Here is a 25,415-nt window from a genome sequence, read left to right on the forward strand (position 1 = left end):
TGTTACATCCTATCCTGGATTTTCCATACAATAATTTAAGAGTTTGTGTAACAATAATTAAAAATAGAAGTCACTATTACATACTTATTAATTTTTCTGGACCAATATTTGGCCACAGAGTGTGTAGACTGAAGCCTTACCTGATCTCTGGCAATGCATGTAGTTGGGCACACAATGCATTGCAATAGGTGATCTGTTCAAAACCACACTCACACTGTGTTAACTGTGTAGCCCATCTGCGTAGGTTGAATCTGCACCATGTGACCACTTCAAAGTCGGCTGAGTGTCTTCCAAATGGCACAGTTTTCTGTGTGGCGAGGGGGCATTCTCTCAGTTGGTACCAGCCAGTCTTTGCTGTGCTGGCTCCTGTTGCACTACTCCTGAAATCTTCCTTCCTTAAGTGGTTCTGCAAGCACCTTGGTTGTTCTCAGAAAGCTCTTTCTTGACTTAAGTCTTAGTTGTACTGGATGGTGTCCAAACAGAGGAGGGGTGGGGATGGAGGACTGCAGATGTGGCTTTGATGTTATAGTTTTTGGCTGCTGGAAAGTTGACACAAGTATGCAGAAGTTTCACTCCTTATTTTATATCATCATTCCTTTCCCTCACTTACTTACATATACGATGCAGTTATTACTATCTATTAATTTCCAAGAGTGGCAACAGAATCGCATTTACAACACCCCCCCCCCCCCCCCCTCTTTCTGTATTTTATTCCTATCATCTTTCTCTTTCTCTCCCCAGAAAGTCTGGGAATGTGACAACACAAATTTTGTGCTTTTTTCCTGTATGGACAAAATGTGCTTAGAAAAGAAGAAGAAGAAAGACTGCTTTTTATGTATACACATTCATATTTGGAGTCCGATAATCTTGTTTACATTTTATGTGATAGAGTTACTTATACACACAGCTTACTCGAATAACTATCAAAACCTTCTTACCGTCATGATAGTGTCAAGGATTCCCACATAATTTGACTCTGTCTGCAGAAGCTCGAAGAATACTTGTTGACGAGGGCTTAAATTTTTTCTTGGTGTCTCACTAAGCACAGCTTCAACTTCTGAAATATAAAGGTATTACAAGCTCATTACATAAAATACACTAAACCTGGTCAGCAAAATAATGACTTTCAAAAATCGTGAGACAGTAGTAAGAGGCTGTTTTCCCACACTAGAAGTCATGGTACTATTACAATGTGAAAGTACTAAAATGTGTGTAATATTAAGAGCAGGCAGGAAGTATTTCAGTGTTACAAATTACATACATCAGATCACAACAAAAAAGGAGAACTTACCATCTTGTTTGTCAGGTGTTGCAGAACATGAGTCAAGGAATGACCCACTCATACTGAGTAGACCTGCATCACTGACTGATGATCTCCTTTTGTGAATGGCTGGAGATTCATTTTGTTGCAGTAGGCGTGATGCCACATCTCTTAAGCGTTTCCGCTTCCTTGCACGAACAGAAGCTGTAGAAGATGGAGTACCCTGCGAGCTACGCCAGCCTGCTGGACTCTGAGCTGTTTCTAAGTACTGGAGAAGAATAGAAACTAGAGTGTAGCAAACAAAATCAAAATGATTAAGGAATGAATGAAATTGTGTGGTGCTGAAAATCGAATTTCAAATACCACACAGATGTTCACATTCATTGACCAACTATAACTTAGGCAGGTATTAACCCTTGTAGTGCCAAATACGATCCAATCGGATCGTGCGGTACGTGCGGAAAGTGCCAGGTACGATCTAATTGTACTGCCATTTACGCGCACTTTTCTTTCAAACTGAGGCACAGATCGTGGTATATTCATGTTGTGAAGACAAACTAAGGTCGAAAGATAGTCGTCAGGTACTTCGTTTTGATTGTCGACGCCAATAATCGATATTTTAGAGTTCCAAACACATGGTTGTGTTTTGTTCATTTCGAAGGTAATATGCCGCCTCCAAGCAAGAAGTCTCGTTTGAGTGTGATGTATACCACAGAAAGTAGTGAAAGGGAGAACGATTTTGCAGGTTTTTCGGACAATGGATTGATCTATGAGTGGTCTAGTGGTGATATCACATCATGTGAGTCATCAATAGCTGAATCTGCACCCAGCAGCGATGAAGACAATGTTGAAAAATTGACTGCAGCCAGCAACACGTTTGCTGAAATTGGAATGGATGAGTTGGACAATCCTGCTCCCCACCGCTTCACATTTACGGAATAAATTCTAAGCCAATTGATTTTTTTTTTAAACTTGTTTTTTTCAGTGCAAGTGTTTACGATAATGGCAACGGAAACAGACAGACATGCTTGGCTATTTCTCGAAGCAAACGTAAAATTATCAGTGAACTCTCGAGTGATAAAGTGGTATCATACCACAGGCCAGAAATGAGGGCTTTTGTGGCAGTAATAATAAATATGGGACTCGTAAAGAAACCAATAATTTTTAGTTACTGGTCCACAAACGGAGATATGGCAAATCCATGGTTTTCCCGAATGTTTTCGCGATATAGATTTCAGTTGCTCCCAAAAGTTTTACACTTGACAGACAAGTAAGAAGGTATTACATCCCAAATCTGTTGGTCAACATTTGTGTGTCAATAAATGATCCTAAAACTTAATTGGTATATGTTATTTTCTGTTGGAACTAGTGACAAAATTATAGATGTTTTACCCATTTTTCGCATCAGTTTTTTCCAGGTGCATTATTTTCTAAAATATGTGACATAAACACACGAACAAATGTATCATCCAGAATACTATGTTGATTGATAATATGAGCACAAATTTTAAGTTCAATTATATTACATGTGGCTAAATATGACTTAAAACCAACGTTTTAATTTTTTCCATTCAAAAACTCTAATACAAATATTGTTTTCTTTAGAAGTATGAGGCCTAATAGTGTACTCTGCTAATATTCCTGTAGCTGAAGGTACTAGCTATATAAGAAAAACGAAACTAAGGTCCAATGATAAACGGTTAAGATTTTATGGTAAGTTTAACAAACTTCTGCAATTCACTACAAAATCGCCTGGCACTTTTCAGCTGATACCTTGAAAATCGCATGGCATTAAAAGGGTTACTGCAAAGTTCCCAAATAAAGAAGCAAGTCTACAGTTTCTGTTCCACTACTCAAACATTTGTACGGCAGTGGAATCGGCAACAAATCTGATGATTTAATTTACTGTTGATACAGGTATATCTGATAGGTTAGAGTTATAAGAAATAAAGCAGTTTTTCATTCGATAAAAACTGAGGAAAGAAGTAGCCATGGTCCATTTACATAACCATCGCAATATTCAGCTGAAGTAACAGCAGGAAACCATGGGCAGCATCAGATGACCAGGCAGGGATGGGAGACATGCGCGGGTCATATGAAACATCGAAAGCTTATATCCACAATAAGAAAGAACTTAAAGGTGTGGGGTATGGAACTGTTAGGAAGAACACAGAAAAAGGAAAGTACAGGGAAAAGGTGAAACATATGGAGAAAGATATAATGAAAGGAGTGACGTCATCAACTCACTGTAGCTGAGGAGTCAGCAGGAACCTAAATGAGACAGGAAGTGTTCCTGATCTACTGGACGAATCATTTTTCAGGGACAGCAGGATATGCATAAACCTGCACGACTACATTGCACCAACACTGCAGCTTGCACTGCACTTTGATACCTATGAAAATAACAACCCAAGCCAACAAATCTAATAAACCTTTCACAACATCACAATTTCTTAACATTATTGTGTAAAACTGGTCAGCAGATTTCATTAATTAGTGAGGAAGTCGAAGGTCCCAAATAGTTCACTTCCTCTGGTTATCTCTGGTACTATCGCAGGAGGCAATGAGCAAGACTGAGGCTGGCTGGAATAAACAAAGGATACACTGTTCTGACCTGAATAGATCCAGTTAGTGGATCAGGAGTTACCAACTAGTGTCCTCTGTACACATATTTCTGGTATTATTGTAGGGGCTATGAAAAAATTCAGATGATATTCATTTGTCAGAGGGTGGGGGAACAAACGCAAGTCAAGAAACACCTTAAACCAGAGATGCATTCTGATTACAGGTGGAAAATGATGCCTGGCAACAGAAACAATCATTCATTGAAAGCTTCAATAGATCCAAAAGAAGCAAACAAGTGAAAATCATTGAGAAAAACTGTTCAAAGTTTTTGCGAAAGGAAATATTTTAGTCAAACTTTTTTTTATCAGTCAATTTCAAGGCACTCGTTCTTCGTTTTCAGGCACATAGCAAAGTATATAGGTTTTTCCCTGGAGATGGGTTAGTAATTAACTCAATGATTTTTATTCACCTGCACATGAAAGTTACACGATAATCACACAAAGAATGTTCAGAAATAAAAATGCATATACTTCGTCATTTCACTACAAGAGACAGTGTTTGGTGATGGTGGGTACCAATTTACTTACGTCTTCAAACAGATGTTCCTTCTCATCTGCTTGTGCTTCATTTTGTACAGACTTCCAAAACCATTCTGCTTTGACAATTGGAGCATTAATGGTCAGGTCAGGAACGCTTTGTACATTTGATTCATCCACAACCTAAAGAGAATAAATGAAAACATACAAAATTATCTTTGAATGACAAACACATAAACAAATCTAGCTACATTAAGTTTGCAAACCAAATTAATTGTATCTTGAAACAAAACTATTAATTTCCTAACAGGCTAGAAAAACTGACAAATTACTAAGAGAAAATGGATGGCTAGTACTTACCTTCAAGATACTCTCAATAAGACACGCAATGACCAAATGTTGCGACCAAAGTACGTGAGACTTGTTTAACTATTTTCTTCCTATATTTCCAACTATATTCAGTGTTACATAGTAAAGCTATACACAGTGTACTAAAGGAAACAAGCAATCAGATGACAGACAATGAGAAGGAGTGCATCGTACCACCACAAGAAAACAATTTGTTTCACGTGAAGAGTTAATGATGGTATAACAGTAGAAATAGTAAAATCTGGGGAAGAGATGGTGAAAAAGCCTGCACAATTATTTACAGAGTTCCTATGTAAGAAAGCAACACCAGATAGTTGCAACACCACTGACTGGGATTATTAGATCCACAAGAAAGAGACCAATGAAGATTTGATGGCCCATTACTCTTTTTAGTAGAATTTAATATTTTTATAAAACTGCCTGTAAAAAAGGGCATTAGGAGTGTGTAGAGCACAATTGATCATTTAAATGTTGTCAAAAAAGTTATAGGAATAAATAATAAATATCAGATACCACTTTGTATCAGGTTTACAGGCTATGAGGAAGTGCTTGACAAGGCAACATTAAATTCATTTGTGTGGCCATAGTGTCTGTAGTTGCTTTATAATTCATGAGGGTATTTTTGATCCGCTGCCGCTGCTATATACTTATGTCCACTCGTCATGGTTCCCCCCTCCCCCCCTCAATTAAAAATTCTCCATTGCTATTCCTTCTCTACTCTTACACATTACATAAATACACAGAACCATACTTAAGTAGAATTACACACATACAATAATCTAATTTAAAAAAGAATATTTGTGGGTCAAAGACAAAGTAGTGGAGAGGTTATGTTGGCAACACTACAAACAACAAACAGCAACACATACTTGAAGTACGAAAACAAACACAATACAGTGGTGTGTATAAAAGTGTGTTGTGAGAAATGCACAGTGCTGCAGAACATCTAAAAAGTAGACGAAAATATCAGCGCCTAACACAGATAAACAGTGATGTGCTAGCAGACGGCATTCCACGATATAAGCGAGAAATCAGCCGAAAAATCACCATAAGTACAAACCAATCTAGTCTTAAACTGTTTTTTGATCTAAAAAGCAAATAAAAATATAAATAACTTAATCACAGACCACTGATGATGTTTTACCTCAATAAAGTGAAACGCGTCTGGTGGGGAGGGGGGGAATCTAGCATTTTCATAGTAGCAATGAGAGATCAAAAATACTCTCATGAAAATTGAGGAAGTGTTTGAATTTATCACAATAAAATTTTTGTTGACAGCACTTATGTAACTATATCAGTTTGTTGAAGGTTACAGCTTCCATTCAGTTATATCAAAAGAGTGAAAGTTCAGAATTGACAAAAGGAGTTAGCCATGGGCACTCTGTTTCCCCAAAAACTATTTTCTACCGACTTTGGAAGATGTCTTCAAATAACTGAGCTGGGACAAAAGAGGAAAAAACACAAATGAATCTTATCTGAACCATCTTTGATATGCACATAACACTGTTTTGTGTCAGATCAAGAAGAACTTCAGCAAAGAATGGAGGAACTGGACAGAGCAACTATGACAGGAGGCCTGCAGATTATCTACAATAAGACCAGAATAAAGTACGATCAGTATGCTGGTCTATAAATAAGATTAATGTTAAAGTTTATAAACAGTTGATAAATCTGTATACTTTTGACAATTGAAAACCACATTTTTATCTCCCTGTGATTTCTTTGAGTTTGTTTGGGAAACTGAATTTTGTATTGAAGTAAATTTATGATGTTCCTTAAATAGAAAGTATATAACCAGTATATACTGCCAGGAGAAGGATGGAGGTGTTTAGATGGCATAAATTTAAACACTATGTGTAGCTACTACTGAGCAGCATGCTATGCCTGTAAGAATACAGCCAAGTCACTCCAGAGACACTCAGATGCACTGATATCTGAGCTGGCCATTAAATTCCACATGCACATATTTTATCAATGACTCATTTAAGATCCTCACTCTGTGAATGGCAGAATAAAACCTTATAACTGATACCTTTCTAACTGCTGATAGAAGTCAACCGGTCAATATTTTCTAGTAGTCTTTGGCTCGAAAAATGTATTTCAATGAATCACAACTACAGAAGAAGATACAGGGTTATATGATAGTGATTCTGACTGACATCTCTGCCCAACCTCTTTGCATTTACACATGTCTGCCTGTGTGTGTGTGTGTGTGTGTGTGTGTGTGTGTGTGTGCGCGCGCGCGCGAGCGAGTGTACACCTGTCCTTTTTTCCCCCTAAGGTAAGTCTTTCCACTCCCGGGATTGGAGTGACTCCTTACCCTCTCCCTTAAAACCCACATCCTTTCATCTTTCCCTCTCCTTCCCTCTTTCCTGATGAAGCAATCATGGGTTGCGAAAGCTTGAATATTGTGTGTGTGTTTTTTATTTTATTGTGTCTATCAACATACCAGCGCTTTCTTGTTGGTAAGTTGAAGCATCTTTGTTATAAAGCTTTTTTGATTACTGAGCATGTACTTCATGTAAAGTGGCAGTACTGTTGCCAATAATGTAAGGAATGTCCTACAGGCAGCAGCATACTTCAGAGAAGCGAAACACGGCCACAATTACCACTTCAAAATGGCTGCCTCACTTACATCATGCACCAAGGAAGAACAGTGTTCTATAGTACGTTTCCTGATTGGTGAAGGTGCAAAATCTATTGAAATCCTGCAGCGACTGATGCATATCTATCACTGCAGTAAGTGTATGAATGGAGTAGAAAGTTCAGAAATGTTGTGACTTCTGTGACAGATGTTCAGTGCCCAGGTCAGTCCCACCCCGTAGCAACAACAGAGGCTACTGCAGCAGTTGAAGTCACTGTGACAGAAAATCGCCATGGATGAAACACCCACAAATACAAACATCAGCCACGGCTGAACACATTATATTATGAAGTACTTAAGTGTCTGTACGGTGGATGCTATGGCAGCTCACTCCAGAACTGAAAGAGTGATGATATGACATCTGTGAAGAACGTTTGGGGCATTTTGAAGCACAAGGTGATGGCTTCTTCACAAGAATCATCACAGGAGATGAAACCTGGGTCACTATTACACCAGAACACAAGAAGTTCCGAGCACAACTACCTGCTGGGAGGTTTTGCTGACATTCTTTTGGGACAAATGAGGTGTTGTCTTGGAAAATTACATGAATAGGGGAGACATTACTACCAGTGCGTCATATCGCAGAATGTTAAAAAATCAGAGTCAGCCAGCAATACGGTCAAAGCAACATGGAATTCTGACTTCAGGTGTATTTTGCAACATGACAATGTGTGGCCTCATACTGCCCATGCAACACTTTTTGAAAAACGAAGTCAAAATATTTGACATACCCTACTCAGACAGCCAATGAGTATTCAGTAGTGTTCCGAGTGCTCTGTTGTGTACCTTACCCTCTGCCACATCTACCACTCACCAAACCTCACACTTTAATTACCACATGTTTGTAACACTTAAAGAGGTAACAAAGAGGTGCACAATTGGTGGTGCAAGAGTGCCTGCACACATGACAAAAGATTTTTTACCCCATTCCCCACAAAGAAATTCATGAACTTCATTTGCACTGTAAGAAGTGTGTTGAACAACACAGAGACTAAGTCAAAAATTGACATTTGTGTTCCACTTTTGTTCAATAATTTTAAACAATTAGGTTTTCATTCAACTCCCCCCTCACAGGATTTGTCAGTTACCACCAGCATCAGCCATGTAAACTCTTAAGAAACGGAATAAAACTAATCTAAATAACTTTCACCAATGTTGTTTGAAGCTCACAGGTTCCGATGTACACAACAGAGCACTCAGAACACTACTGAATGCTCATTGGCTGTCTGAGTAGGGTATGTCAAATATTTTGACTTTGTTTTTCAAAAAAAGAGATTCATAAGTTTTTTCAGTTATCAACTCCGAATTACATACAAAAGAAATAACAATTAGATTTATTTGCTTGGTAAATAGCTACTTCAATTGTGTGATATTCTGACGTTTATGTGAAATTTGCAACAAACTGTCCTTTTTTCAGGAAGTGCCTTATTATTATAATTTTTCTCTGTATTGAATTGAACTGAACTGAATTTTATTTGATCCTGTACGATTACATGGTGTACACCGAATGTACATGTAATACAAGACATATCAAAAATAGAAAACATTCATTACCACATACTTCCTAAATATATTTCTTACATTCTAACAGCACTGATTATAAGTAACAATATATACACATTTAATGCGATAAGTACTCTCTAACACTGTAAATTCCTTTTCCACCAAACAGTCTTTGAGGTGCTTTGAAAACTTGGTGTCATGTAGACCGACACTCAGTTTTTTTAGGCAGACATCTTAGTAATTTGATGCCTGTCTACTTTCTCCTCTATGGGAAAGAATATACTACAAAATCTGTAAAAAAATTTATGCTACTCATAAAAGTTTTCAAGCTACCAATACTCATTTACTGTGGAGCTTCTTTTCATTGATATCACACAGTCGGTGACATTTTATTGTCTTTCTTTGTCCAAACAAAAGTAGTTTCTTCCACTTGCAAAATCTGAAAATTTGGCATCATGACTACTAAAAGGAAGAGAAGATTGGCAACTAACACTCATATGAGTAACTTTATTGGAACTGGTCGAGAAATGCTGCCTTCTGAACTGTGCAGTGTTCTCCATTTTTAAATTAGTGTGTCTCAGCCCTGAAGAAGATAGAAGAAAACTGGGAAAAGGCAAGAGACATCACTTGCCAGAGAAAAACTTAATGAAAGAGACTTTCATAGCAATGAAATCCTAAACTGCAGCGTGAGATTAAACTGTTCAGAATTTGAGGGTCTATGTCCAGGTGGTGATGATTAAAAATGAAACAAGTGTTTATTAAAGGTCAAAGAGAGAAGATTGGATGTGTTGGACAGCATCAAATTGGGTTACCAGATCTACCTGAGCACAGAATACAAATTAAAAAGGAGAAGAGGCAAGAAGATTAATTAAGAATTTTTGAATAGGAGAAAAGGAAGGAAGAGCCTTAGAACCAAATGAAATTCTCTTCTCGAAAGAAGAAAAGACAGATGAATATTCTGAGGATCCTTTGCAGATACCATATGATGATTCTTTGTACCTTCCACTTCACTTCAAGTACACAATAGTGTAATAGATCACAATTGCACAGTGTTGCATTACGAAGTATTACATATGGTATTGGTCTACATGCAAAGCTGGCAATACAACATCTGTATATTTGGAAGCTGGATTAATTAATTATTGAAGGAGACAGAAGACTTTTGGTTGATCAAAATAAAGTACAAAGGGCCCAAGAAAAAGTTATGAAATCACTTGACAAAGAATTTTAGTCTCAATGTAAAGATTCCACTACACTTCTGTTACAAGCAGAAAACTCAAGTCATCAGTGGCCAAGTACCCCGAAGGAAGGGCATAACAATGTTTGCAGTGACCCAGGTGGAAGGTATCTTTGTAATTTTATTTCAGAGAAAGACTTAACGGAAAGGAAACCACTGAAGTTATTGCTAACCATCTGGTGGATTTTATAAAAGAAAAAGAGCATTGATTAAAATTCACAGACTAGTGGTGGTGGCTCAATGAATTTTAACACTGGCTGGGAAGGAGGAATCATACATTGGGTTTCGACAAAGATGAATCGTAAACTTATCTGGTTGGTTTGCACTCTTCATACTAATGAGCTACCTTTGCGTCACTTAAACAAATGGATTGGAAAACTTTGTCTAATAAGTTGAGAAGTGAGATTGAAAATATGCTTGACAATGCAAGGAACTTTAAATAATCGCTCATTTTTCAAAATATTCTTTCCAGAGCCTTTGGTTCCACAGAGTACACTGTTGTCAAAGATATCTCAGCAAATCAGGCTTATGGTTACAGGATAACTCAGATTAAAAGGGTAGATGCACTTACAACCTGATCTGAGATTATTAGAAATTTGTCATCCAAACCACTCTGTTGGTTAACAATTGCAAATAGGATTGTCAGATACGGATTTCAAAACACAGCCTTAAAGGTGATAACTTTAAGACATTACAATTGCTTGTGGAATACAATGACGACGTTTACTGTCTCTTGTTGTTTACAATCAAATCAAAATTCTCTTGAATGGAAGAACACTTCCACAATCTCTATCAACTGAAGCTCCCAAAACCCCACAGGAAGGCTGCAGCAGACATTGTTTTGCCAACAATCCCACATTCATCTTGGATCACATCTGGTGAATGGAACTTCAGACACTTATGTTCAAAAGACCTAAAAGAAAGGAAAGCAGGGGTCCAGAAGATAACTGAATTGAGAAATAATGATGATGATACATCAGGAGACCAATCTGTTACGCCTAGGAAAACATCTGTAGTAAATCCAGATGCAACTTCACTTTTGGAACGGATAGACTGGTTACTATATGAACCTCCATTTACTTATGAATTCAAAATATGAGAAATAAGGAAATAAGACAGTTTATTCAATACCTAATGCATGTTGCAAAGTGGCAGTGTTGGGCAGTCCGTAGGGCAGTATGTGATGAGGACAGAGGCTTCTGGCAAAATGAGAAGGATACGTTAAGAGGCCAGAAAGAAAGCAGAAGATTGTTGTCTAAGAATCAATATGAACAAGATTGGATTAATATTTTTGGTTGAAGCTTTTTACATTATTTACACTGCATTTTTAGCGATTGATAATAGAGAAAGAGAATATAAAGAAAATTGTCTGAGGTCATTAATCCACTTTTTGAGCAAACTTTGGTGAAGTTTATTTTAATTTAATGCTTTAGCATAAATTTACCAAACTAAATGTTTATGAATAACAAAAACCTTTTAAATTAGGGTATTACACATCGAAAGGCACATTTTGGGCTCCCTCATTCACAAAATCACTAAATTTTATTATTGACCCCTAAAAGACACACACTACTGTCAGAGAATAAGTGACATCACATGCACAGAATACACAAACTCAAATACAGTGCACAACAAAGAAACTGCTGTGAAAGCTGTAAAGTAAGTAACAATATTTAAAAGTTTTTTTCAAGGCAGGCAAAGCAAGTTCAACAATGAAGAGAGAATTCATTCCATGAACCCACATGAATTTATACATTCAGACGTCTGTGGGTTGGCGTCACTTGAATCAACTAGTGATGCACAGTTTTCTTATATCACATTAAAATGATGCAACCAGGTACAGGATTGTTTACTTTCTCCAACACAAACCTGACATCACTGATCGAATTCACAAATGCGACACTCACGTCGAACAAGTTTTGCTAAAGACTTAAAATGTTGCATGTGGACAACAAACAGTACTGGATATATTAATTCTGACAGGAAACAGCTTGTGAGAAGCCTTTAAATTTAGCTAGAAACAACTGTTCAATACATAACACAGTAGAACAGACAATCCCAATGCGTTAATCTAAAATTGTTGAAAGTGCGTGTATGATGTTGAAAGCCAAGACGATTCACAAGTTTTTATGGCACATGCAGTTAATAATGCTGTATAATACTAAATAGGATTCCAACAACACATAATTTGAAATGTACTCCATACGAGTTGTAGAATGGACAAAAACCCAATGTTGGACACCTTCAAATCTCTGAATTCAATGCATTTGCCATAGCAATTCTGAAGAAAACTTGGTGCCAAAGTCGTATGGAATAGGTTTACATATATATAGTGGCTCGAAGACTTCAGAAGTTATGGAACCCAGTACATTGTCCTCGATGGTGAGCATTCATCAGAGACCAGGGTATGATCAGGAGTGCCCCAGAGAAGTGTGATAGGATTGCTAATATTCTTTATATACACACTTGATTTGGCAGACAGGGTTGGCAGCAATCTGAGGCTGGGTGCTGGTGATGCTGTGGTGTATGGTATGCTGTCGAAGTTGGGTGACTGTAGGAGGATACAAGATCAAAAAAATTTCTAACTGATGCAATGAAAAACCTCTAAATGTTAATGCGTATGAGTAGGAAGGACAAACCCGTAACGTTCAGATACAACATTATTAGTTTCTGCTTGACATAGTCACATCATTTAAACACCTGGACATAATGTTGCAAAGCAATTCTAACTGGAACGAGCTTGTGAGGATTGGTGTAGCGAAGGTGAATGGTTGACTTCAGTTTATTGGGGGAATTTTGGGAAAGTGGTTCATCTGTAAAAGAGAACACATACAGTTCACTAGTGCAACCCATTCTTCAGTACTACTCGAGTGTTTGGGATCCGTACCAGGTCGGATTGAAAGAAGACATTGAAGCAATTCCAAGGCAGGCTGCTAGATTCATTACTGGTAGGTTTGAACAACACATTTGGAACAAATTTGTGTTAAAGAGACACTTCAGAAACTCAAATGGGAATCCCTCGATGGAAGGCACCATTCTTTCCAAGGAAACCTATCAAGAAAATTCAGAGAACCAGCACTTGAAACATAGTGCAGAACAATTTTACTGCTGCCAACATACATTGCACGTAAGGACCATGAAGATCAGATATGGGAAATTAGGGCTCATACGGAAGCATATAAACATACATTTTTCCCTCGCTCTGTTTGCGAGTGGAATATGAAAGGAAATTACTAGAAGGTACCCTCTGGCATATGCTATACAGAGGCTTGCAGAGGATTCACGTAGTTGTAGATACACTTTCTAGTTTTCTGAGCTGTGCAGATATTTACCTTTCATTTTTTATAACTGTGTGTGTTCTTCAGTCAACTACTGTAAAGTTTAATCAAATAAATGAGTCATTTAACTGATATAAGAACTTTATTTGTCTCTGCAAATCTTCAAGTGTTGTATCAGATACTGTTCCTATACCACAGCTGAAACAAACTACCATATTTGTACATATTTTTTCTGGGTTCACACACTTGTCTATCTTCAAGGAGGTCAGATCTCGTTGTGCTCCAATGAAATAAAGGAGTGTTGCCGTATTTACCCAAGTATAAGACGACCATGACTATAAGATGACCGCCTTTTCCTCAAGAGACTTTCCGAGAAAAATTTATTTTTAACATATTCTGACTAATCAAAATTACAAACTTTGTAAAAAAAGTACATGCCTAAAAAGTTAACATCATACTTATATTCAATTTAAGCCATTTATTGATTGTCTACATTTGAATAACACAAGGATAAATAAAATAAATGAAGATAAATGGTTTACATTATTTTGTGGGCCATCAACTTTCCTACATTTCTTGCTTACCAACCATGCCATCTGTGTTATCACTATCTTAATCATCGTTATTCAAACGCCACAGCTGAGAAATTTCTATCTTTGTTGTCACAAATATTTGGCTGGTTCTTCCAAATATGCTGCAATTTCTGACATTGTGGCTAGACCTGAGAACATAGCTGTTTTGATCTGAATATATATTGCATTTCACTTCTATACTGATGTGAAAATGTTACAATGTCTCTTGCTTCCTAACATATCTGCCTGTTGCTCTCTCCCTGTTTGCATAGAACCAGAAGCTGACACAACCCCTTTCATTCTCATCACGTCACAATGAACGCTGATAACATTGCAGCACTAAACACATAAGTATGCCACTGGTACCCAGCTAGACTTTTACCATCTCCTGAAGAAATGAATACTGCTGTTGGGTATATGTTCAACTTTTAAAGTCAATTCAATTCTGACTACAAATGGATTCAGGCAAACTGCAGTTTAAAACTGCCACATGTTCCTAAAAAGCCAGTGTAGATGGTATAGATTCCCATGGCTGGCAACATGATGCAACTTGCTGCCTGTCGCTGTTCCCCTCCATGCACTCATCTAGTTCCCAAGCAAGCTGGTACCAGTTTTCCCCCTCCAACCCTCCTGTAGTGCTGTGTTTGAGCAACTGTGAAACACAGACTGCAATATCTCTTTATAACAACAGCTGCTAATACATAAATGAAAGACTGAAAACTTTGCTCATCCCACGATCTACTGAGGACTGTTGCATCTTCACGATGGGTCTTCTCGCTGTAATTTATTCTTGTGACAACTGTGAGTTTAAAATGGTTTTATTTAGTTTGTTAGATACTTTACTATGGATGAATTTTCCTTCTCGTTTCAGCTAACTGTCATCATAATGTTTTAGTGGCTAGTTCATAATTTCTCGTGTACCCATTGCACTATGTTTCACAAGTCAAATGTTGTAGGATTGTCCAAGAAATGTTGATACTGTATCAAACACTTTGGCTTATAATTGGGTAAATACGGTATGTGTACAGACAATGTGTTTTTCTAGAATGTTTGTCACTGCATGCAATATAATTCATCCGTTTTCATGATGCTCCAAGTGCTCTAGCGTCCAATGGCATCACGCTTTACAATGCTGAATACCGCCACAATCAATGGCTCTTTTGGTGTAATTTATGTCACGCAGTTCATCATCAGAATAAAGGTGTAAAGCACTCTCAAAACAATGGTATGATTATAAGTATTAACACTAATGGAAACTCTAACCACGGTTTCAACTCAAGCTTGCCTGTTGTTTGCAACACTATATCAATGGCGTGTATCTGCAGAAGTTCCATATCCACTGACACTGCCAAGGTTGCTAATGGGTTACAACACAAGGGCACTCAAACTGAGTGCTGAAAGTAAAACAAATTTTCATAATTTAATTTGACCATTTCAAATTTCACTACAAAAGAAGTAAATAAATTCCATATCTGTGAAATGAAATGCACTTAAGCAATGGAGTGTATGGAACCACAACTTCAAAAGCCAGTAATGGAATCTTCAAAGAAATTCTGATACTATAGCAGTATTCACAGGCAGTAGCATCATGTCGACGGTAAGAACATCACTCGTGTGTGCGTGTGCGTGTGTGTGTGTGTGCGTGTGTGTGTGGGGGGGGGGGGGGGGGTGTTTGCACATGCAAAAGGGCATACCACTTTTTATACACTAAACAATGATAAAATAGAAGGATATGGGCAACAATAAGATTCAGAAGTTAGGAGGTTAACTGTCATTTAAGATAGAATTTGACATAACAGCACAGATGCAAGATGAGATGGACACTGGGCAACAGCCAACTAGTGTCAAAGAACCAAATAAAATCCAATTTTAGGTGGAAAATTGTAATAATAGTTACATAAACTGCTATAATACTGAGCAGGTGCGGCTCGTAATTAAAGGCTCTGAGGCGGAGCCGCCCCAAAATATATGTTAAAGTAAATTTCGCAAGAACGTATCACATAATTTAAAGTATCAGGACGAATTTTGCATATTTCCCATTCCGATTAAAATAACGATGGTCAACGTTTTTGAAACTGTTTGTATCGATAGATGTTTTCTGAACGGTTAGTAGTGTTTAGGCTGCGCCTTGGAACATCCGTAAGCTGCATGTAGTAGTGGTTTGGGGGCGTGGCTTCTACATAGTACTGCTCTTTATGGGCGACCCGAAGGCTCAGAGCTTTCAGCCTAAGGGTGTCATATCAACCACCACACATTTTTCACGTTCCACTACCTATGTAAGAAAGGAATGTAGAGTGGCCGAAACTTTGCTATCCAAACTCTGTCTCTGCACATCTCTACTACGCTTAGATGCGTCATTAATCGACGTTTAGTATTATTGTTTTGATAATGTTTTACATAGTTGTTTTGTTTCTGCCACTGGTTATTTTATCCACATTTAGAATAAGTTTGCAAATATCCCGCCAGAGTGCAAAAGACTACAGTAACATAACAGTACTGCCATCTAGCGAGAGTTTCCTAAGTGAATAGAGGACAAAGCACGCGAAATTTGTTCCGTTACTTTACTTTCCTTGCTTGCTGATGCTGACTGCTTTTGTTGATACCGTGTGATATTAGCAAGTTTCTTTTTTGTAGTGTATTTTGCAAGATTTTAGTGAGTTTTACTTCCTTGTGAATATCTGCGACATACTGCGAGTGTGAAACCAGCACAATATGAATTCAGTGTGCAATTTAATAGGTAAAAACTTGGAACACAGCCATAGGATGAAAGTGAAAGAACTTGGTGCACCCAGACCTGATCTAACGATTAATCAAGAACAGAAACAGTGTAAATCTAGGCAAGGATACAAATGCAGTTTTAATAGAGCAATGTAAGATGCAGCTGAGTGGTTGTGAAGTGAAAAATGCATTTTTCTGTTTCACCTGTCTTCTTACAAATATTACTGATAGTGCCTGGCCTGAAACTGGTATCACTGACTTAAAGAATTTTCACGCAAAGGTGAAAAAACATAATTCCAGCGAAAAATATTGAAATGGTTTCATTGAGTTTTCAATGCTAGGGAAAGTGGACATTATGTGCCAATTACACAGCGCTTACCACTGTAATATAAAGATATATAATAAAAATGTATCATAAAATCGGTATATTCTGGGTAAACCTGATAGGCTGTATTAAATTTTGCGGGAAATTCGAGCTTGCCTTAAGGGGCCACGACAAAACAGAAGATTCCAAAAACCCAGTAATTTTTCAAGGATTAGTCAGTCTTATGGCAGAACTGGACTGCGTCTTGAAGCAGCACACTGAGAAATCAGAAAACCGTGTTTTCTTAGGCCTATCGAAGACAATTCAAAATGAACTCCTGGAATCAATTATGAGGTATGTCTCAATATCATCAGGAGTCAACTGTCGAAGTCAAACTTTCTCGCAATAGAAGTTGATATAACTACTGACTGTGCAAATTTGTCACAATTGGTCCTAATAATTCGCTATGATCTACTGGGACAAATAAATGAAAGATTTATTTCCTTTGTACACCCAAAAAGTCACAGTGCAGACGATGTAACTGCAGCTGTTCTCTGCGAGGTAGAGAAAATGAATGTACGCGAAACACCTGAAAAACTGATAGCTCAGTGTTACGACGGTGCTCCTGTTATGAGTGGCCATAAAAGTGGAGTTCAAACTAGAATTAGAGAAATGTACAGGAATGCTCACTTTATTCACTGTTACGCCCATCAGTTCAATTTCATTGTTGAACGTTGTGTGACAGGCAATAAACAAGTGCAGGTCTTCTTTAGCAACTTGGAAGGAATTTCCACCTTTTTTTTCCCGGTCTTCTAGCCGTACAGCCATTCTTGACGAAGTAGTGAAGAAGCATATTCCTACATGTACTCGGTTCATCAGATGGAATTTTAAATCACGGAGCATAACCTCTGTGTACAAATACCAAAAAGAAATTGTTGAGTGCCTAGAAAGCATTATTGATGATGATGCCAGTGATTACAAGACAATAAACAAGGCCACAGGACTGAAGAGTTTCCTGCAAGACGAAGATTTCCTCTTTTGGTTAATTTTTTTTAATACAGTCATGCCTCATTGTGACATTCTCTTTAATCAGCTGCAGCAGAGGAATATTGATGCAGTGAAAACTGTTGAATATGTATCACACTTTGCAGATTCTGTCCAGCAAATTAGGGCCTCACTCGAAACTGACGATCACTGGGAACAGGTAGAACCAACTGCAAAACGGGGATGTTTCACAGAATCAAGAATAGTGTGTGCACGAAACGTTTGCGACCTCATCACAACTCAGATCAGAGAACGATTCAGTTTCAACGATCACTTGTCGATTGCACAACTGTTTGATCCATCGTTGTTTGCAAAACATCAAACTATTTTTCCAGAAAAAGAGCTTAAAATAGCTGTTAATTTGTTCAATTTACAGTCTTCAGATCTATGTCAAGAGCTGAACGTGTTGTACAGTCAAAAAGATTTGATGAAGGCGTCGAGTGCTTTGACCTTGTTGAACTTTCTTCACGATAACAATCTGGCTAAAGCTTTTCTTGAAAGTGTAGAACTTTTGCAAATAATAGTAACCTTCCCTATGACGAGCGGAGGCAGAACGCTGCTTCTCTACGTTAAAGCAAGTGAAAACATTCATGCGCAACACTATGAATGAGGACAGACTTTGTGCGCTTGCAATGTGTTCCCTAGAAAAAGAATTACTGAATCGGCCAAATTTCAATGAAACGGTCATACACCATTTTGCTGTGCAGAAGGGGAGACGAGCTGAATTTATCTATAAACAAATGAATTGAGGTAAGCAAAAGTGCATTCATAATTGATAATAGGTAATTTCTTTATATTTAAAGTCTTACTTAGCCTATTAAGTGAAGTGAGTAAAAAAGGGTTGTGTCACGTTTAGCCAGTCATAAATGTGATGACATTTTCCGAAAGGAATCATTTTTGGTACCATTACAGTGTCACATTTTGTGTAATTTAGCACAACAAACCATACTAAAAATGATGTATTTTGGAGAGATCTTTAGTGCGCTATTTCACATAAATGCATATTTTCATAATACACAATAAATACGAACTGTTTGCTTCTCAAACATGTGAATTAATATGGCAGTTGCACAGATTGCTCATGCCACCCAATCACAGCACAAGACCTGTGACGTCACCAAAACATCACAGTATCGTCATGTGAACTCGTAAACTTCGGGCTTTGGAGGTAAACCACAAACCCCTTAATTTTAGAACTGAAAACACCAAAAATATTAAGCAGCCGCAAAGTTAACATACATCGCATTAAAGATCTCTCCGAAACGCGTCTTTTCATATGATTTGCTGCAAAGTGTCAGAAAATGTAATGACGACGTATAAAATCACTACCCAAAGATTTTAACTCGAAGTTAGCTTCTAGGGATATTTAATACCTGATTACAGAAGATACAGTATGTAAAATTATGGGTATAGAGTTATCTCTCCACCCCCCCCCAATTCTTAGTTGTTTATGTCAGACTAATCTGTAACGTAACCCGAGGTCTATGTTGGTTCCGATCGATAAATGCCGCAGCCTTCCCCAGTATAGAAACCACGAGCCGCGCCTGATACTGAGAGGTAGAACTGACAATGGCAAAAAAGAAACTGAAGTTACAGAGAATGACAAAAGAGAGGAACCTCGTGAAAAACAGCTAAGGTCTGAAATAAGCTTGGCAAAAACAATGAGAAGAGTTATTAAAAGAGGATAATGATCACCATACTAACTCTTGCGCTCCCTTCAACATGGAGCTGGTATACTAATTAAAGCACAATTATTACACAAAATCATGCACAGTAAAAAGAAAAATAAGTATGCACATCACCATACAGAATGGAAAGAGAATTATGAGAAAGACAAATCAACAAAGCATCTTCAATTCTCACAACCAGAATTATCTACAATAGAAGATATTATACCAGAACAAGCATATCATGCAAAAAAAGATAAGAATTAATTTAAGCAAACATAGCTAAGCAAAAATTTTATATAATCTTGTTTCAAATGTTCAATTCATGCTCTCATCAACATGCTTTTGTCTTTTTTCCACGTATAAAAGAAGTGGATGTGATTCAACTTAAGTCACTTTTATAACTACAAATAAACACTCAGTCATATGTAGTCCTACAAAGTAACCTGTTCCTTTTCCTGTACCACTATGCAACTACAATGATACCTAACATAATCAATATAGAGTACAAGCTTTATAAAAATCTCAGTTCAGTTCTCTCATAATAAAGTGCACTGGTAACATCCCTACCATATAAATAAATATAAAGGAACAGGCCACTAAGAGTATACTATGGACAAAAAATGAGATTAAAAGTTAACATATGCAAGTACCAGTTCAGTTAATACATCCTCTTCAGCTACACGTGGGTATCCACATGACTTCACTGTTGGTTTGCACACTGCTGTTATTGTGGGAGAGGAAAACTGCGGGCTTCTGCCTCTGTCTGAATCCGAAATTACTTCCATACATAATGTCTCGTAAGGTCCAAAAGATGTATTCATTGCTGATTTGCAGGCAGATTCTTCATGTACTGACTCCCTAGCTTTTCCTGTCTCAATATCAAATTTTGGCATTTTGTCAGGCACAAAATAGTCTTCAACAGATAATTCTGTTCCAAGTGATGAAGCAGAGCGCTTTGGAATGCATTTCCTGTGTTGTGCACTCTGAACAGAATGTTCCATGAGACTGTTTGTCCTAACTTTAGGAACTGAATTTGTTATTTGCTTGAAAACATGGCGTTCTCCTGAATCGGAATCATTTATTAGAGTGACACAGCTTTCATTCATGACATTTTCAATGTCAACCATGTCACATTTATGTAGTACACTTTCACCAAAAGACAGGCATCTGTTTATTCCATTAGAGGCTGGTGATATGCTTCTGTCTTTTACACATAAACTAGAGAACCCGGAGTTTTTTTCCATACTTCGTCCACAATGACAGTAAGGTGTTGAACATCTGGGTGATGTTAATTGCTGTGGAGCAAGGTCAGTGGGCCTATTGTTAGACAACCTTGTAACTTTAGTGTTAAGATTAGTAGTAGCAGTGCTGCTGGTTGGAGACAGAGACCATCTTTTACTGATCACCATCCTATGCTTCAGAAGATAGTATTTTTCAGCCCCGTCAACAACCTGCAAAATAGTGTTACATTTCTTTCACTGCTGATACATGCTAAGGATGGTAAATTCATATTGACATCTATTGACAGTAAGCAATGCAACCTGATTCCAGCAAAAATGTGTTAATATCATGCACAAAAAAGACAGAATTATTTAAGTGATTAGTTCCCAAAACCAACTGCAAGGAAAACAGGCTCTGAAGGACATCAGGAGAAAGCATAGAAAAGGATATTAAACATATTAATATTTTACAATGGAGAATACCTTTCTTGTCCCAATACACATGTCAAATTAATTTTGTAAAACACTTGAATGTACTGAGTGAATGTACTGAGTGATATTCACGAAAATAGGTAATTTAAATCACAACAAAAAAATCAAACTAAAAGCAAAAACATTCTAACCACAATTTGAAATATCAACAGAAGACTCTTGCAGTTATTAATAATTCAACAATTCAGCAAGTCACGTCATTGCAATTTGTTAGCAAATAATGTGTATACAACTGATAAAATATTATAATAAGAGGGAAACATTCCACGTGGGAAAACTATATCTAAAAACAAAGATGATGAGACTTACCAAACAAAAGCGCTGGCAGGTCGGTAGACACACAAACAAACACGTACACACAAAATTCAAGCTTTCGCAACAAACGGTTGCTTTGTCAGGAAAGAGGGAAGGAGAGGGAAAGACGAAAGGATGTGGGTTTTAAGGGAGAGGGTAAGGAGTCATGCCAATCCCGGGAGCGGAAAGACTTACCTTAGGGGGAAAAAAGGACAGGTATACACTTGCGCGCGCGCGCGCACACACACACACACACACACACACACACACACACACACACACACATCCATCCGCACATACACAGACACAACCAGACATTTCAATGTCTGCTTGTGTCTGTGTATGTGCAGAAGGTGTGTGTGTGTGTGTGTGTGTGTGTGTGTGTGTGTGTGTGTGTGTGTGCGCGCGCGCACGCGAGTGTATACCTGTCCTTTTTCCCCCCTAAGGTAAGTCTTTCCGCTCCCGGGATTGGAATGACTCCTTACCCTCTCCCTTAAAACCCACATCCTTTCGTCTTTCCCTCTCCTTCCCTCTTTCCTGACGAAGCAACCGTTTGTTGCGAAAGCTTGAATTTTGTGTGTATGTTTGTGTTTGTGTGTATCGACCTGATAAAATATTATTATATTTTACTGGTCGCCTGGTTTATCTAAGCATATGCCTTCACTCAAATGGACCTACACTGATAGGAATCATTAACTGCCATGCAACCGAAGATTGCCATCAAGATCTCCCACACAGAACTGTCTTGAAATGAACTATATTTAATTGAGATATTATAGCTTTTACTGACACAGAATTCTTGCATCTATCTTTACGATGATTTAACACTTAAGGTGGAAGCTAAAAATGAGTCTAAAATGATGTTGTTAGGCTATACTGGGGCCTTGTTGATACATTAAGGCTGACAAGATGCCAATGAGTGGAACAATCACAACTGACATGTAGGCCTTGAGAATCAACCAAGCCAAAAAGAAAGTGTCTTCCCATGTATCTGAAAGCTGAAGAAAATCTGCAAGTTTCATTCAAATAATGTGACATGGAGGGAGAATAATATTGCCTATCCCCAATTACAAATTGGTTGTGTGTTCATATATCCTAATGGAAAATTATTTATTGCACTCTTGAAAGTCTCTTCACGACAACTGTCGTAACAGTACTTCAACCACATGAAAGACCAGGAACCAATCCCAATTATTTTTCCCTACTTTACTGTTAATAAGTCTGTGCTTTTCCATGTTAGCAAACAAAGCAACACAAGTAATTGTTAATAGCAGACTGCTAATGCTACAAAACATTAACACAACATGACAGGAAAAAAAAAGAGGACAAGCAAATTTGTAAAAAAAAATTATACAAACACTGCATTAAAGTCTAATTTTCATTTTTATTATATGGAACCCACAAAACAATCTTACTGCCCCATAACACATTCTACCTTATTGCCCTTTTCCTAATCCCTATAAAAAGTTAACAATAGAGAGATTCATCATAACTTACAACATGAGTGCTTGTTCCATCTTCCACATCGGTTGCTTCACCACCATTTTGTAGTAATATCTCTGTCATGTGCTGTCTTTCTTCATCAGGAAACCCATAAAAACAAACACGAGCGCCCACAAATGGTTTCATCTTATGGCACATCTGTAAAAGCAGTTTTCATATGTTTTCATTGTTTTCAGTTGAATTATTTGTAGTAAATTGGTGTGTACTATTTATTCAAATGAAACTTAATAGTCAAAAAAGAATTATGAAAAAACATTGGTGACAAGTCTAAATAAGATCTTTAAGTTATTTCTATAACACAATCTGTGTACAAAAACAATACCATAAAATTCAGGAAATACACTGAAGCACCAAAGAAACTGGTATAGTTGTGCGTATTCAATTACAGAGATACATAAATAGACAGAATACGGCACTGCGGTCGGCAATGCCTATATAAGACAAAAAGTGTCTGGTGCAGTTGTTAGATTGGCTACTGATATTACAATGGCAAGTTATCAAGATTTAAGTGAATCTGAACGTGGTATTATAGTTGGTGCATGACCGTTAGGACACAGCATCTCCGAGGTAGCAATGAAATGGAGCTTTTCCCATACAACTATTTCGTGAGTGTACCGTGAATATCAGGAATCCGGCAAAACATCAAATCTCTGACCACTGCGACTGAGAAAAGATCCTGCAAGAACAGGACCAATGACAACTGAAGACACACTTTGAATGTGACAGAATTGCAACCCTTCCGCAAATTTCTGCAGATTTCACTGCTGAGCCATCAACAAGTGTCAGCGTGCGAACCATTCAACAAAACATCATCAATATGAGCTGTCTTGTGTACCCTTGATGACTGCACAACACAAAGCTAATTTATGCGTCTCCTGGGCCCATCAACACCGACATTGGACTGTTGATGACTGAAAACATGTTGCCTAGTTGGATGAGTCTAATTTCAAATTGTATTGGGCAGATGGACGTGTATGGGAACAGAGACAACCTCATGAATCCACGGATCCTGTACGTCAGCAGACGACTGTTCAAGCTGGTGGAGTGTAACGGTGAGAGGCACGTGCAGTTGGAATGATATGAGACCCCTGATACACCTAGATACAACTCTTGACAGGTGACACGTATGTAAGCATCCTGTCTGATCACCTGCATCCATTCATGTCCATTGTGCATTCCGACGGACTTAGTCAATTGCAGCAGGAAAATGTGACACCCTACACTTCCAGGATTGCTACAGAGTGGCTTCAGGAACATACTTCCAAGTTTAAACACTTCCGCTGGCCATCAAACTCCCCAGACATTAACATTGAGCATATCTGGGATGCCTTGCAATGTGCTGTTCAGAAGAGATCTCCACCCCCTTTTACCTGCAGGATTCACGGCATCAATTCCCTCCAGCACTATCTCAGACATTAGTTAGGCCATGCTACGTCATGTTGCGACACTTCAGCATGCTCGTGGGGGCCCTACGAGATATTAGGCAGATGTACCAGTTTCCTTAGTTCTTCAGTGTAATACGAAAGTGTGGGATGTAATATGAATCATCAGACATTATGCAGGTAACTTAAAATTAAACATACAATGGATAGCTGTTTGAGCAGATACCACTTTGACTTCGTCTATTTGATTTTTTGCAAATTGTAATCACCTTCACTCGATTTTATTTGAGGTTACTTCTTATAAACAATTTGTTATTTACAAGATATATAAAAATGTCATTTGGGGATCTTTTGATATAAACACTGAAAATTATAAGTTTGTTAAGTTTGCCACTTGACTATTGAAGTTTCTCATAGCAACAGTTTTACTATGGTGATCAACAATGTGTCTGTCCCTAGACATGATGATTAATACCATTAAATAGGTATCTACTTATCAAATACTTTGTTTATTTAAGCTAATTGGAGATGCGCGGGTGTTTCTGTGAAGCGTAGGGAAATACATGACCCACCTTAACTCTCTTAAATTATTTTGTCTAGCAGGTAATCCAGCTATGAAAAATCATTTGAAAATAAAACATCCATATAAATTCCAAGCACTTAATGAAGGTACAGTCACTGCTGTGCGTACACCCCCTTTGATTATTACTAATAGAAGTTCACATTCAACACCGACAGAAAAGCAACTGACTGCGTCAGAACGTTTGAAAGGAAATTGCTCTGGAATGTAAACAACTTAAATAAAAAAGGATGATTATTTATT

General features: G+C 37.7%; 1 protein-coding gene across 5 annotated transcripts in view; it reads right to left on the reverse strand.

Moving 5' to 3' along the window:
* Positions 1-25,415, reverse strand: part of LOC126162966 (protein ECT2) — a 231,247-nt gene that overhangs the window by 107,770 nt on the left and 98,062 nt on the right. For 3 of the 5 annotated variants that reach the window (XM_049919808.1, XM_049919806.1, XM_049919807.1), the window contains exons 6-10: positions 23,205-23,348; positions 20,352-21,152; positions 4,414-4,545; positions 1,292-1,529; positions 939-1,057 (exon numbers count right to left, since the gene is read on the reverse strand). In XM_049919808.1, the coding sequence (XP_049775765.1) occupies positions 939-1,057; positions 1,292-1,529; positions 4,414-4,545; positions 20,352-21,152; positions 23,205-23,348 (1,434 nt within the window). The remainder of the gene's footprint in view (positions 1-938; positions 1,058-1,291; positions 1,530-4,413; positions 4,546-20,351; positions 21,153-23,204; positions 23,349-25,415) is intronic. The other 2 variants (XM_049919810.1, XM_049919809.1) reach the window with 1 other exon arrangement.

Source organism: Schistocerca cancellata, chromosome 2 (genome assembly GCF_023864275.1).
Source record: "Schistocerca cancellata isolate TAMUIC-IGC-003103 chromosome 2, iqSchCanc2.1, whole genome shotgun sequence".
NCBI lineage: Eukaryota > Metazoa > Arthropoda > Insecta > Orthoptera > Acrididae > Schistocerca > Schistocerca cancellata.